At 37.2% G+C, this 12329-nt stretch overlaps 1 protein-coding gene across 6 annotated transcripts in view; it reads right to left on the bottom strand.

The window, feature by feature from the left end:
- Positions 1 to 8295, bottom strand: part of LOC140943057 (uncharacterized) — a 40287-nt gene extending 31992 nt beyond the window's left edge. For 5 of the 6 annotated variants that reach the window (XM_073392096.1, XM_073392098.1, XM_073392100.1 and 2 more), the window contains exons 1-8: positions 7931 to 8295; positions 7664 to 7755; positions 4457 to 4519; positions 4095 to 4152; positions 2137 to 2238; positions 1656 to 1733; positions 1077 to 1115; positions 593 to 694 (exon numbers count right to left, since the gene is read on the bottom strand). In XM_073392096.1, the coding sequence (XP_073248197.1) occupies positions 593 to 694; positions 1077 to 1115; positions 1656 to 1733; positions 2137 to 2238; positions 4095 to 4152; positions 4457 to 4519; positions 7664 to 7755; positions 7931 to 8029 (633 nt within the window). In that variant the 5' untranslated portion in view covers positions 8030 to 8295. The remainder of the gene's footprint in view (positions 1 to 592; positions 695 to 1076; positions 1116 to 1655; positions 1734 to 2136; positions 2239 to 4094; positions 4153 to 4456; positions 4520 to 7663; positions 7756 to 7930) is intronic. The other variant, XM_073392099.1, reaches the window with a different exon arrangement.
- Positions 8296 to 12329: the final 4034 nt, after the last annotated feature.

The following is a 12329-nucleotide window of genomic DNA, read 5'->3' as shown; positions in this document are numbered from 1 at the left end:
CAATCTTTAAGGGCATTATGGTCAAAATTTGCCCGAAGTAAAAATTGAACAAAATTGACTAAATAAATGAAAAATTGTTTTTCTTGTCAATCATTTGATGTAAGCCATTTTGTTTGTTAGTGTTGACAGATGTGATAGCCTGTTAAGAGTAGATAGTTTCCAAAAATTATCAACAACAATATTAATTTTATTGTGGAAAGGCCCTTATTAAGCATGATCACTCGAACTAAAATGGCTCTTCTTAGCAAATCACAAAATGAAAAAACGAAACATTTTGGAATTGCCTTTGTGGCAATTATTGTCAGTAACAAACTGAAGAAATAAAAGCACGGATGTTAGCTAACAATACATGAAGTCAACACACAGATCCATCAACATATCTTCTCTTTCTCAGCAGGGGTTTCACAAGACACAATACTCTGGGACCATGTACATATTTCAATATTACGACAACACATAAACAGTATTTATGATATCAGAATGTAGGTTGGATTTGAGCTACACTGTAGTAACTATACATTTGAGGTTAGCCTTTGAAAACATATTCCACTTGTTTACAAAAAATTCCGCTCACTCTCACTATTTCACTCACCTTTGATTTGTTGGATTCTGTATCAAAATACCAAAACTTAACATGACGAACACCAACAGTGACAAAGTAACTTCCATTTTCAGAGAATGACAAAGCTGACACCTAAGTGTGAAGTCATTAATTAAAAACGTTATTTACCAGGCACTCAATGATAGCACAGTACGTTAGCAGATGGCCAGAGTACCCCCTTATCAAAAAGAACAAGCATGGATGTAGCTGCTGGAAAGGCTAAGCAGTTAAAAACTGTCATACAATTAACTGATGAACAACTCTTACTATGTACATGTAACTTCCTCAGTTAATTTTTAATGCTCATCTCAAAGGCATCAATTACAAATTCAAAAAGAGTAAACAAAGGAAATCAACCAAGAAAAACAAAATGCAAGAGTTTGATGACCTTAGGCTCTGCTGCTAATTGAGTACTTTATAGTTTTAAGAATCTCTTCGAGATAACAGTCAAAGAGAGCATTGTAAGGTTTTATACCTTTGATGAGACTTTGTTGCTTGCAACCTTTGTGCTGGTCTATAAAACAAACACCAAAAATAAATAACTCTTTATAAACTATAACAAACTCTATATTAGTTGCCACTCAAAGAGCAGGATTGAAAAAAATTTCTTCACTCTTGCATCATATTTGAAACTAGATATGGTCTAGAGTCTATTGTCCATTTGTTTATTTATAATAAAAATACAATAATTATAATATTATTGTTTTATATGCTGTCAGGAATAACATTTCACAACTCATACTCTACATTTTATTAACAAAGACATTTTCACAAATGACAAGCAGAAACAATTTAACCACACTACCAGCATCATTGCATGATTGAGACCGCAATGAGACGTCACGAACAATCCTTTGGTGCAAACAGTCAAAATAATAAGTGAAACCTTATGGGTCTAGCACTTTTACTACTGTGAGTATACCCAAGAGCAAAATAAGGCATGAGGGGCTTGGGCTCTGCCTATAGAACACAGCCGTCACTGTTTAACAACCTAAAATATAGTTTGGGGCACTCAAAGTGAATAGCAAGTCTGTTGTGTCACACAGTATCATACCTTCCAATTCCAAATGTTCACTATCATGTCATGCTGAAAACCAACTGATGCTACATATTTTAGGTTAGGTGAAAAGGCCTGAAAGGAACACAAAAGATCAATAATCAATAGGAGACACACTGAGAAGGTGCCACGAAGAAAAACCAAGTAACTTTTTAATTCTGATCATTAAGGAGCCCCTAAAGAGGGGGGGGGGGGGGGGGTGGGAAGGGGGCCAAATGTTTCACACATTGAGATGAAAGCCATGTCCCTGTCATTGTTTTACTAAAATTTTGCTCTTACATTCATCTTTGCACTGTCATAATTTCAAGCCATCTATGTATCAATTGTTACCATCATCTGCTTTAATTACGTCGCTGTTTTTAAGCCCAAGATCATTTGTCAGAATTTTACATTCACAGATGGACTTAACCAGTTCAGTTCTGTCTGTGGTGCAGGCTAAAATAATTCTGTGTTTAATACTGGTGTTAATTTTGCATACCACACAAGCTACACCAAACTTGTGTCCCTTTGTCATCTCTGCAATCTGAGGGTGTAACTGATCCTCCATGTCCCAGATACGGACAGATGGCATGTGGCCACTCTGAAAACAACACAACAAAAAGTTACAACTGATACAGAGAGTTTACTTAGAGGCTGACCATTTGACTTCTGATAGTGGCTGAGGGAAAAAGTTTGTAAAAGAGAGCACATTTCTTTTTTGCATAATCTAAAGAAAATACATAATAATCTATTACATCCCCTCCAGGGGGTCTTTAGAAGGAACCGTTTCCCCCCCCCCCCCCCCAAAAAAAAATATATAAATAATGGCTACCTGAAAGTAATGTTAACCTTCTACACTGTACCTTCCTATTGAATATTTAATTTTAGTAAACCTTAAAGAGATTGCAGGTGCTGAGAAGTGTTGCTTCAGGTGGAAAATGTTACTGGTTACTGCCTGATAAGGAGAACACTGGGGCTTATTTGAGAATTGGGCTTTGTAGAGGATTTATGGTAACTATGATACTACTTGCACACTCTGATTAGCAGCAAAGCATGTTTGCATGGAAGTACAAGAATGTAACACAGTTGCAGGGTTCATACAAAAAATTGCAACCATCTTAAAGGACTTTTCAAGGACCACAATCGATTTTCGAGGACCACCTTCCAGGAATGTAATTTCACAGATTGTACAAAAATGCAAATTCACAGTCCACTCTAACAGAACTTTAAGGCCTGAACTGTTTGCTTCACCACATTCACTGTTCGTTTGTCTTAAATTGATAATTAATTCTTGCATAGGACAAAAAACGCTTTATGTAAATCACCTTTAACTTCTCTGAACTATGATTTATCCCCTGTCTTAGACAACCAAGCATTAAAAAACTCTTTTGATAAAGGCCACTACATTTGCAGTTAATGAAATTCAAGCACTTTTCAAGGACTTGCATAGAAATTTAAGGACTTTTCAAGGACTCCCTCTAAAATTCAAGGAATTTTCAAGGACAGTGCGAACCCTGCAGTTGTGATGAAATAATGTTTTGCAGTGTGCAGGCTAATGGTGATGCAATCACAATTTTAAAAAAGTGTTTTGCTTAAATCCTTGATATTGTACTATCGATAAATATAATAATCATTAATTTTTCAATTTTTAAGAAACCTGAATCTTGTGCATTCTTAGTTACAGCATCTAGTTTAAACATCATAAAACATCAACAATACAAAAGTATATATTCTATCTGCATATTAAACTCATTCCAGGCCAGTTACTTAAATGGAGTTTAACCCGTGTTAGACAAAAGTTCTGCATTCTAAGCCATTTTCAGTTTGCCCAATGCTTTTACCGTATTTATTCGAATAAGCGCCCAACCTCGAATTAGCGCCCACCTCGAATAAGCGCCCATCCTAAAGGCAGAAAAAATTATTAGCGCCCAGCCTCGAATAAGCGCCCACCCCACCCCACTCCCTCCCACAAAAACTCCAATAAGAGATAATAAGAGACCCTCCCGAAGGCGGATTTTTCTTCAGGGTATTGTACAGAGACCTTGCTTTGTTACATCTTCACTTTTTGTTATTAGCATTTACTGTTTTGTTGCAAAATATACTACTACACTTGCTGAGAATGGTGAAAATTTAATAAGCCCCCAGCCTCGAATAAGCGCCCACCTCGAATAAGCGCCCACTCTCAAGGTCCAAAAATTTAATAAGTGCCCATGGCAGTTAATCGAATAAATATGGTATCTTAACACTATTTATCGTAAACAATTTCAATAAAGCATATAGTGTAGACTGGAAAAACACTTATTGTCTTAAATCAGTCCACTAAGAAAGAGATCTGGAGGTCAAATGATTTCTTAAACCGCAGCCTAAGTTAGACTTTGTAACAAATGACCAAAAAAATAACATCACTTTTGATTCAACTAATAGTTAAGTAACATAAGTTTTATTGAGCAGACTTACTTCGCCTGTTGCCAAGTATTTGCCATCACCAGAAAATGCAAGGCATGTAATTGTTTTCCTGTTCAAAAGAATTATTGTAATTTTAAGCATTAACTTAAACAATACATGTAGTAGCCTCCCTGCAGACGTCCTTTGGGGTTTGTTTGTCACGCATTCATTTCTCCCCGTGGGGGAGAAATGAATGCGTGACAAACGAACCCCAAAGGACGTCTGCGGGGAGGCTATACATGTACTTATATGTAGCAATTTTGCACAAAGACTTTAAAACCAAACATTTATGCACTTAAATCAACATGTGCATGTATATTGCATGGCTATAAAGCATATCTCTTTATCACATTAACTATAACAGATGCCCTTACCTTGAAGTATTGAGAACAAAACTCTGCTTATTTTTTCTTGGGTTGAACAAAACCACCACACAACTGTAAAATACAAAGGCATAAGAGAGTTTATACTACTACATGAGAAATTTCTGAATTTTGATTGGCTTAGAGCAGCGGTATTTCACCTTAATTTGAAATGCCCACATTTGAAAATTATAAACCTTTGCGGGAAGTAGTATAAACAAATAATAGGATGATTTGTATGTGATATTTGGCATAAATACCACTCAATGATATTTCAAAATTGTCTCAAATTTCACGAGCCGTTAGGTAAAACAATAATTTTCAAGACATATTTATGCCAAATATCACTACAAATCACGCTATTACCTATACTAATATCACTGCTATTTTCTTTTTTCTTCTCTTTCCTTTCCATGGTATTTAGATTTAGTGAGCAGTCACCACAGGTCTTTTTATATTTAACTGAAGGTAAAGGTACATCCAACAATACTTTAAACCAGTTTTTTGTAGCACCATATGAAGCATGTACACTCAATTTATACACGTGGCTGAAGAAGGCCAAAGTGGAACAAAGTTTTCAGTCCAAGAAGACTATGTAACAACAAGGATAGGACTCAGACAGCCAAAGTTTAAGGTGTTTCTCATTCAGTAGACATGCCTCTTCAAGCACACAAAAATACGATCGGGTAAATATGTAAAGAAAGTTATTTTGATAGTACAATGTCTTTCTGAAGAGCCTGGGCATACTCCCCATGATGGCCTAAATAGGGAGGCTAGTCTAACTTTCAGTACCTTGTCAATGCTTTCAACCAGCACTCAAGGAATTAATTTTGTTTTGAATGGAAAAATATCATGTTTGATTTCCAAAAGAAACTTACCCCTTGTCTTACAAGTCAAAGTTTTTAATCTCAAAAAAATAATTCCGATCCGAAAATTTTGTCTTACAAGTCAAAGTCTTACAAGTCAAAGTTTTTAATCTCAAAAAAATAATTCTGACAAAAACAGAGGTAAGAAAATCTTAAAAGCACTGACTCTTTACGGGCAAACAATAATGAAAACAAATTAAATTCTGAAGTAACTTGGTACGAAAAGCATGGCGGTATTCCCACGTAAGTACTTGGAAAGGCAGTCGCATTAATGTTAGTCTTTGAACAAAGAGTGCTATCTATTAACAGAAAAGTCTGTTTTAACTAAGACGTCTAAGCTACACAATCATTTAATGCATTTTTGTACATGGCAGTCTGACTTTTGCGTTCATTCAAGAGTATTAAAGATAATATTTTAAGCCAAAATACAAATGGAACATTTTCTGAAAATAAATGTAGGCTTTAAACAAGTTCCCTCATCAAAAAGAGCCAGCTGCCTCACTGTGTGATTGAATGATTTTATTACTTTATCAATTACCATACCCTTAATTGTAGTTTAAAAGGTACTAATTGAATTGCACCAGATGTATCCCTAAAGGATAACAACTGTGACACACCAACAACTCAATGCAGAAGAAACACATTTGTGTCAATATTTCTATATTTTCTCCATCAAGGGCCAAGAATGCACAATTTTCCTGTATTATGTTATATTGTGATCTGTCCAAAACTCATAGATCTAATATAACTTGTACTGCACAAAATAAATAATTATACAAATGCATTAGTTGTCATCATTAAATAAGGCAAGACTGAGAATTTTCAGTGATTGTTCACTTTTAACTGCTGTGTTTCTCATTAAGTAAGTAGTTAAAAAATTCTTGAGTCTACTGTGTTTATTGTTACTGATACTGATATTAGCTCAGCTTTACGTAATTAATAATTCATAATGGTCGACTGGATACAAAAGAAATATAATTTCAAAAGCAAATATAAAGACCATGAAACTGTCATAATGGTGGACAACTTAATTCCAAAGACTAAACTCCAAAGTCCCCAAGGGATTCATTTTTAAAATAGACATTTTATTAATTGATTAAGTTAATTTCGTTTTGTCCAGATATAATGTATTCCTTGTTTCATCGCATGTGATCGATGATTCCAATTGACCTCTCTACTTGCGAAACAAATGCAAATAGCTAGCACTCAACTTTTACGATAAGACAACTTATCGATCTCGTTAAAAAAGCTGTCAGCTGCTAGTCACAACAACTGCTGGACAAAAGATCGGAAATATTAAAGTTCTTGTAAATCAAGTTACACAGATTATGCAGAACAGGTCAAATTAGTAATACTGGGTTACGAACGAACACAATGGCAAATAGCAAATACGATTGAACAATGCCAAATTTTTTTGAAACCACAATAACTACGCAGATGACCCTTGCCGCGACCATTGAAACAGATTCTTTTTCATACAAGACTTAGCGATTGTTTAAAATTATCTTGAAGTGAGGTATTCAATGTATTGACTAACATGCAGGAAATAAAGTTTTGCAACAACGCACATTCAAGCTAAAAAAATCCTTCGAGAAAAAACTGACATTCAGTTAACAAGTGTTAACTTCTTCCCTTATGAGTACACGAAATAACAAGAGGCTCCAATCACTATATACTGCAACAAAATGGATCAATTTAAACAGCGTACTAATAATTTTCAAACTCCATTATAAATCTGGACATTTATTTCGCGCAAAAGACGGGTAGCGCGTTCGAGATCACATATGAATTATAAATGTGCATGAGCAACTTCTCGCTTTATTCTGCATCCCAGTTCAACAAAAACAAACCAAGTAATACTAGAAATGACTTCCTGTATCGACACTACATGTTTTTTACGAGAAAATCATCTCCAAGAATATCGATAACAATCTTCTCAAAAGACGTGAAATTGCATTATTACACACTCATACAGGATGGAAAAAGCTCCGAGTCGTGAGCGACTATTCGATTAAAATTGAACATCTTAAGACTTTGCGAGCATATTTTGGCTTCTAGAGTAAATCATGGTAACTGATGTTTTGAAATCTACTTTCTAGTACACGAGCTAAGCTTTTTCATAGACCTAATACCGGTTGTAAGTAGGTTGTGTGAGTGTGCGAATATCACGTACTTCGTTGACAAATTTTAAATATTTCGACGTCTACTGCATCAACCACAATAAGCCAGCAAGCAAATTCATCGCTAAAATAAACTCAGTCAAATTATTCACACTTCGTGCTATTCGTATGAAGCAACAAACAGTCAAAAGAGAACTCACGGCAATAACACTCGTCAGGTACTCGATACCTACCCAGCCGGATAAGCGATGACTCCAGACACCGGATCACAGGCCAAGGCCGCATTTTTAGATACAGTCAGGCCTAAAACTTTCTCGAGAGTTGCCTAAAGATAAAAGGTAAACAGAACTGGTGACTTACAATTGCCGTAAGAAAGCCATGCTTTCTTTTAATCCCCAACAAGACAGAGCGCAAACAAAAACAACAACAACAGTGGAACGAAATGTTCGCAAGAGCGAGCAGTCAAAATAACCGAAGTTTAAATTTTCAATTAAGCTTACCCGTTCTGTAAGTGGACGTAAATCTCGGTGACTGTTTGCTTTCCGTACTACAAGCCTTTTTGTAGGTGGCGGTATTCTGCCAGCTCTGTCCGCGTTCATAGCCACCGAAATGAAAACGCACGGGACACTTCTCGACCGTGTCTTCTGAACATTCGGTCATCGATCGATGCACGTCTCGGGAAATGGTGACCACAGTCCGTGAGACTCTACCACGTGAAGCTAAATTATGGTACGAGTAAATATATGTCTATTCCTCGACATTTTCGCATTACGTCCATTAATCCGTCCAAGAAATGCAGCATAAAACCACGTTACGTGTTTCCGATTCACGTCCGAATGTGAACAGCTTCGACAGATTCAAAATTTTCTCCAGCCCGCCGGCGCAAAACTCAAACGAGTGAACTGGGACCCAGTCTCCTCCTTCCTTCGAAAAAAGCGCGAAAAATTAACGCTTCTCAAAAGTCCATCAGCTGAGAGCCGAAAATTTGGGTTTATGGCTCACTCGAGGGGAACAGCCGCAACATGTCACATATTAATCTTTGACTATTAAGCAACACAAAAATGCATGATAGCAAGGAAAAAATGGTAGCTTTCACTTTGAAAATCGAAATGTAAATTTGCCCCTCAAAATCTCCTTTTGGCCGCCATCTTGAATTTCGGGGAAGGCTGAAAAGTTTCTTGTATTCTTTTAACGTAAACAAATCTTGTTTTAGTGTAGATTTAAAACATATTTAAACTAAGAAAATGACTTCCGTTTATTCTAGTGCTTAAATTATAACTACCTGATGTCCTGTGCGAATCAACATCACTCGTTATTGGTCACACAGTAATTTTCAAGGAGTTATAATAACTCCTCTAGTGGGGCTAATTTAACTCCTTACAATGGAGTTATTTTTTGGGGAGTTATTTTAACTCCAAAAAGGAGTTTAAAGGACTCTTTTTTTCTGGAGTAAAAGTGACCCCAGATATTGAGGAGTTAAAATAAACCCCCAAAAAAGTTATTCTGTACCTAAAATTTTTACTCCACTTTCAGAGTTAAATTAACCCCCAAAAGAGTAAAAACAACCCAGAGGGTGTGAATGGGGTTAACCGACGGACTAGCGACAAACGGCAAAAAACATTACCGACTACCGACAAAACGCGAAAAAAATTACCGACTACCGTCAGGAAAATTATTAACCGATAACTGACGTGGACCGACATTATCTATATTTTTTTCAGAAAGAAGAGTATATTGTATTTTTTCTACCTTTCTAGGAAGTAACCAAAGATACCACGTCGGAAGTCTTTTCATGAATATACCACAAAACGAGGATATTGAAATCGGTTTGCAGAGCGTATGCAAAAAATTTCTCCAACCGGCCTAGTCCTACACATTAAATGCGAGAAATGATTAGATTAATCCTCAAAGAAAATTCTTTCCAGGTCCGAGTGGAAGGCTCTACCTACAAACCCACCGTACCGCGATGGGCACAAAGACAGCAGTTTCCTCTGCCAACATTTTCATGTCATATATTGAAACACAAAGTCTAAGCTAAACCGTCTTTAGACCAGACATCGTAGCTTTCTTCGAAGAAGCAAACTTACATGATCCTACTATTAAATTCACCACCGAAATTCACTGAGACAATGCTTTTAGACACAGTTGTATACAAAGGCACAAGATTAAACGAAAACGTTGTCCTTGATGTAAAGACTACGGTAACCTTCTAGCGCACATTTTGCGGCTTGTCACCCACCGATTTGTCAAAAGAGTTTGAGGAAAGTGTTTCAATTCAAAAGAACTCTTGATGGTTGATGATGAACAGAGGCTACCAACACAATTTGAAAGACAAATTGCAATCAGAAATGAATGAAACTCACAGAAACCGAAGTCCGCGCTCCTGAAACAAAACCGAGCAAGGAAGGAAAAGAAATGTTGCCTTTCGCGACACAATACCAGCCCTTAGTGTCTACTGTAAAAGAAGCTTTAATGGAAAAGTGGAATCTCATACAAAACCAACCGCTACTTTGCTTATTTTTTAAAGAACCACCCTATATTTCGTACAAGAAATGAAAACCATGGCAAAGAACATGTTTGTTAGAGACAAAATATTAAAGGTCAACACACGGTTTCACGCCGGTACAGATGTGCAACCTGTAACCCCTTGCAGTTTTCACCAAAAATAATTTACGTATCCAAAAGGTTAGAGAGGGTGTTTCCCTCTGTGTCCGATTAACCTCTCTTCATTACTTTTAATTTTATGGTGGCTCGATACAGTTTTTCAAGGCCAATACCTCCCAAGTTTGAACATAAACTTAAACTTCACGAACATCGAGGCGGCTATTGGAGGAAAAAGCTCCCGTGAATAATTTTGGAAGAACAGTTCTCAGTGCCGAGATACACTGCTGCAAGTAAAATAGGTAATAGCGTCATTTCGTTGCTATGACAACTCCGATGCCGTTGCAACCCTGATCATAACAAATTTTCATCTTTATCTAATACAGCTGTGGTGGCAATTTTTCCAAAACTTTGTTTATGGCGACGTAGTTTATGCTCAAACTTGGGAGGTATTGGCCCTGAAAAACTGTATCGAGCCACCTTACGGTGCCCTGTAATCAACAGGGAAACCAAGTTCGCATTTGCAATAAAAGCTTTGGTGAAATACACTATCATGTTGCATAATGAAGTTTAAGTTCAATCAAATGATGCATTTTTACAATTTTTACATGTTTTATAGGGATCAAAGTTGTGAAACTGAGTGAAACGCATAACAAATATTAATAATTAACATGCATTTTTACTTATTAACTGGGATTAACCGACAACCGACAAAGATCGAAAATTTTAACCGACTACCGACAAAGTAACTAAATTTTAACCGACAAGCGACAAGTGGACCCCCCCGCCCCCCATTCAGACCCTCAACCCATGTAAGGAGTAAAAGTAACCCCATTTCGGAGTTATTTTAACCCCAGACTGGGAGTAAAAAGAACTCTTTCAGGAGTGAAAATGACCCCAAATTCGGAGTTAAATTATGAGTTTAGTGAACCCCAAAAAAGGGGTTATCCTGTGTCTAAAATTTTTACTTCATTTTTGGAGTTATAATAACTCCCTAAAAATTAAGGTGCACTCATCAATAAGACCGGCAGTTCGCAATTTCAGTTTAATAACTAGAAAAAATGTAAGGTTAGGAAAATTGTTTCAGAAAAGAGTAAGTAAATAAATCATATTTTTACATTGCAAGTGTAAATTGAATAGAGTATCTTCTTGAAAACAGTTTCTTAGTGGACAACATGAATATGATCCAGTCACGCGTCCATGACCAGAATCAGTTTCGGAGGTTTTAGCTGAATGTGAATTTCCCGCACGTCTCATCGAAATCAATGTAATGACCAAACTAAGTTTTGCAACTCGCTAAGTTTGTCTACACAGAAGTGAGAGATGACTGACTGCCCTCCACGGCAAGAGAAAACAGCCAGCGAATGACTTTGTAATGAGCCGATGCTCATCCAATCCCACGCTTTCTTTGATCCAGTGAAGAAATCCAAGGTGAAGGCTGTGCATAAGGTTCGCAACAAGGATCTAGTACTTCCTCTTGTGCTTGGATGGCGCTTGTGGGACAGTTCCGGCAAGTCGAGAACATAACCGCCAGTTTCGATGAAACGGCAGGCTACAGAAGTTGTAGATCTCCTCTGGAGCTATGTTTCATGTGGTCGCTTAGAACAACTAACTTCGGGCAGCAGGCGCGTAGACGTAGTGGTTGACGTGTAGCGCGAGGTGTTGATCAAAAATGTCAAAATACTGAAAATAATGTCTACCAGATGCACTATACTGTGAAGTCATGGAACGAGCTGCTAAGTGCCAACACAAATAAGCTGAAATCGTCAAATTCCTTGTGCCACAGGGCAAAACCGAAGTATTTAGAAGCAGACTCGGAAACTGGATCATGAACGTCCCGTGTGACAACCGAAGGACCAGTCGGGCGACTGGACGCACACACATGGTGATCAGAGACCCTGTTCCTGAGGTACAGTTCCGTGACGAAGAGGCTGATACGCCTATTGTTCTCCATGCTCGGCATGCGCACAGGAATGACAGTGTGATGCACTCTGATACCGTGACACTGAGACTGTGAGTCAAGATGAAATGGAACAAAAATTAACTTCAGTATGGGCATCTAAATAAATATAAATAGAAAAAAACAAAATACAAGTGCAATAAAATACTCTTCTTTACGAATCGTCTCTACCTAAGTTAAAAATTGCTGGCTTTGTGCCTTAACCATTTCCACTCACTTAAAGTGCACATAATTCGGCGCTTTACCTACATAGTCACCTTCGGCTTGGTTGATCTTGTGGGCATGCACTATTGGCAGCGAGAGGTATAGCCCAGTTCGGTATAGCTGTTAGCCAGGAT

Source organism: Porites lutea, chromosome 7, assembly GCF_958299795.1.
Source record: "Porites lutea chromosome 7, jaPorLute2.1, whole genome shotgun sequence".
Taxonomy (NCBI): Eukaryota; Metazoa; Cnidaria; class Anthozoa; order Scleractinia; family Poritidae; genus Porites; species Porites lutea.
Note: the sequence above shows the minus strand (reverse complement) of the source record. Positions and strands in the feature narration are given on the sequence as shown.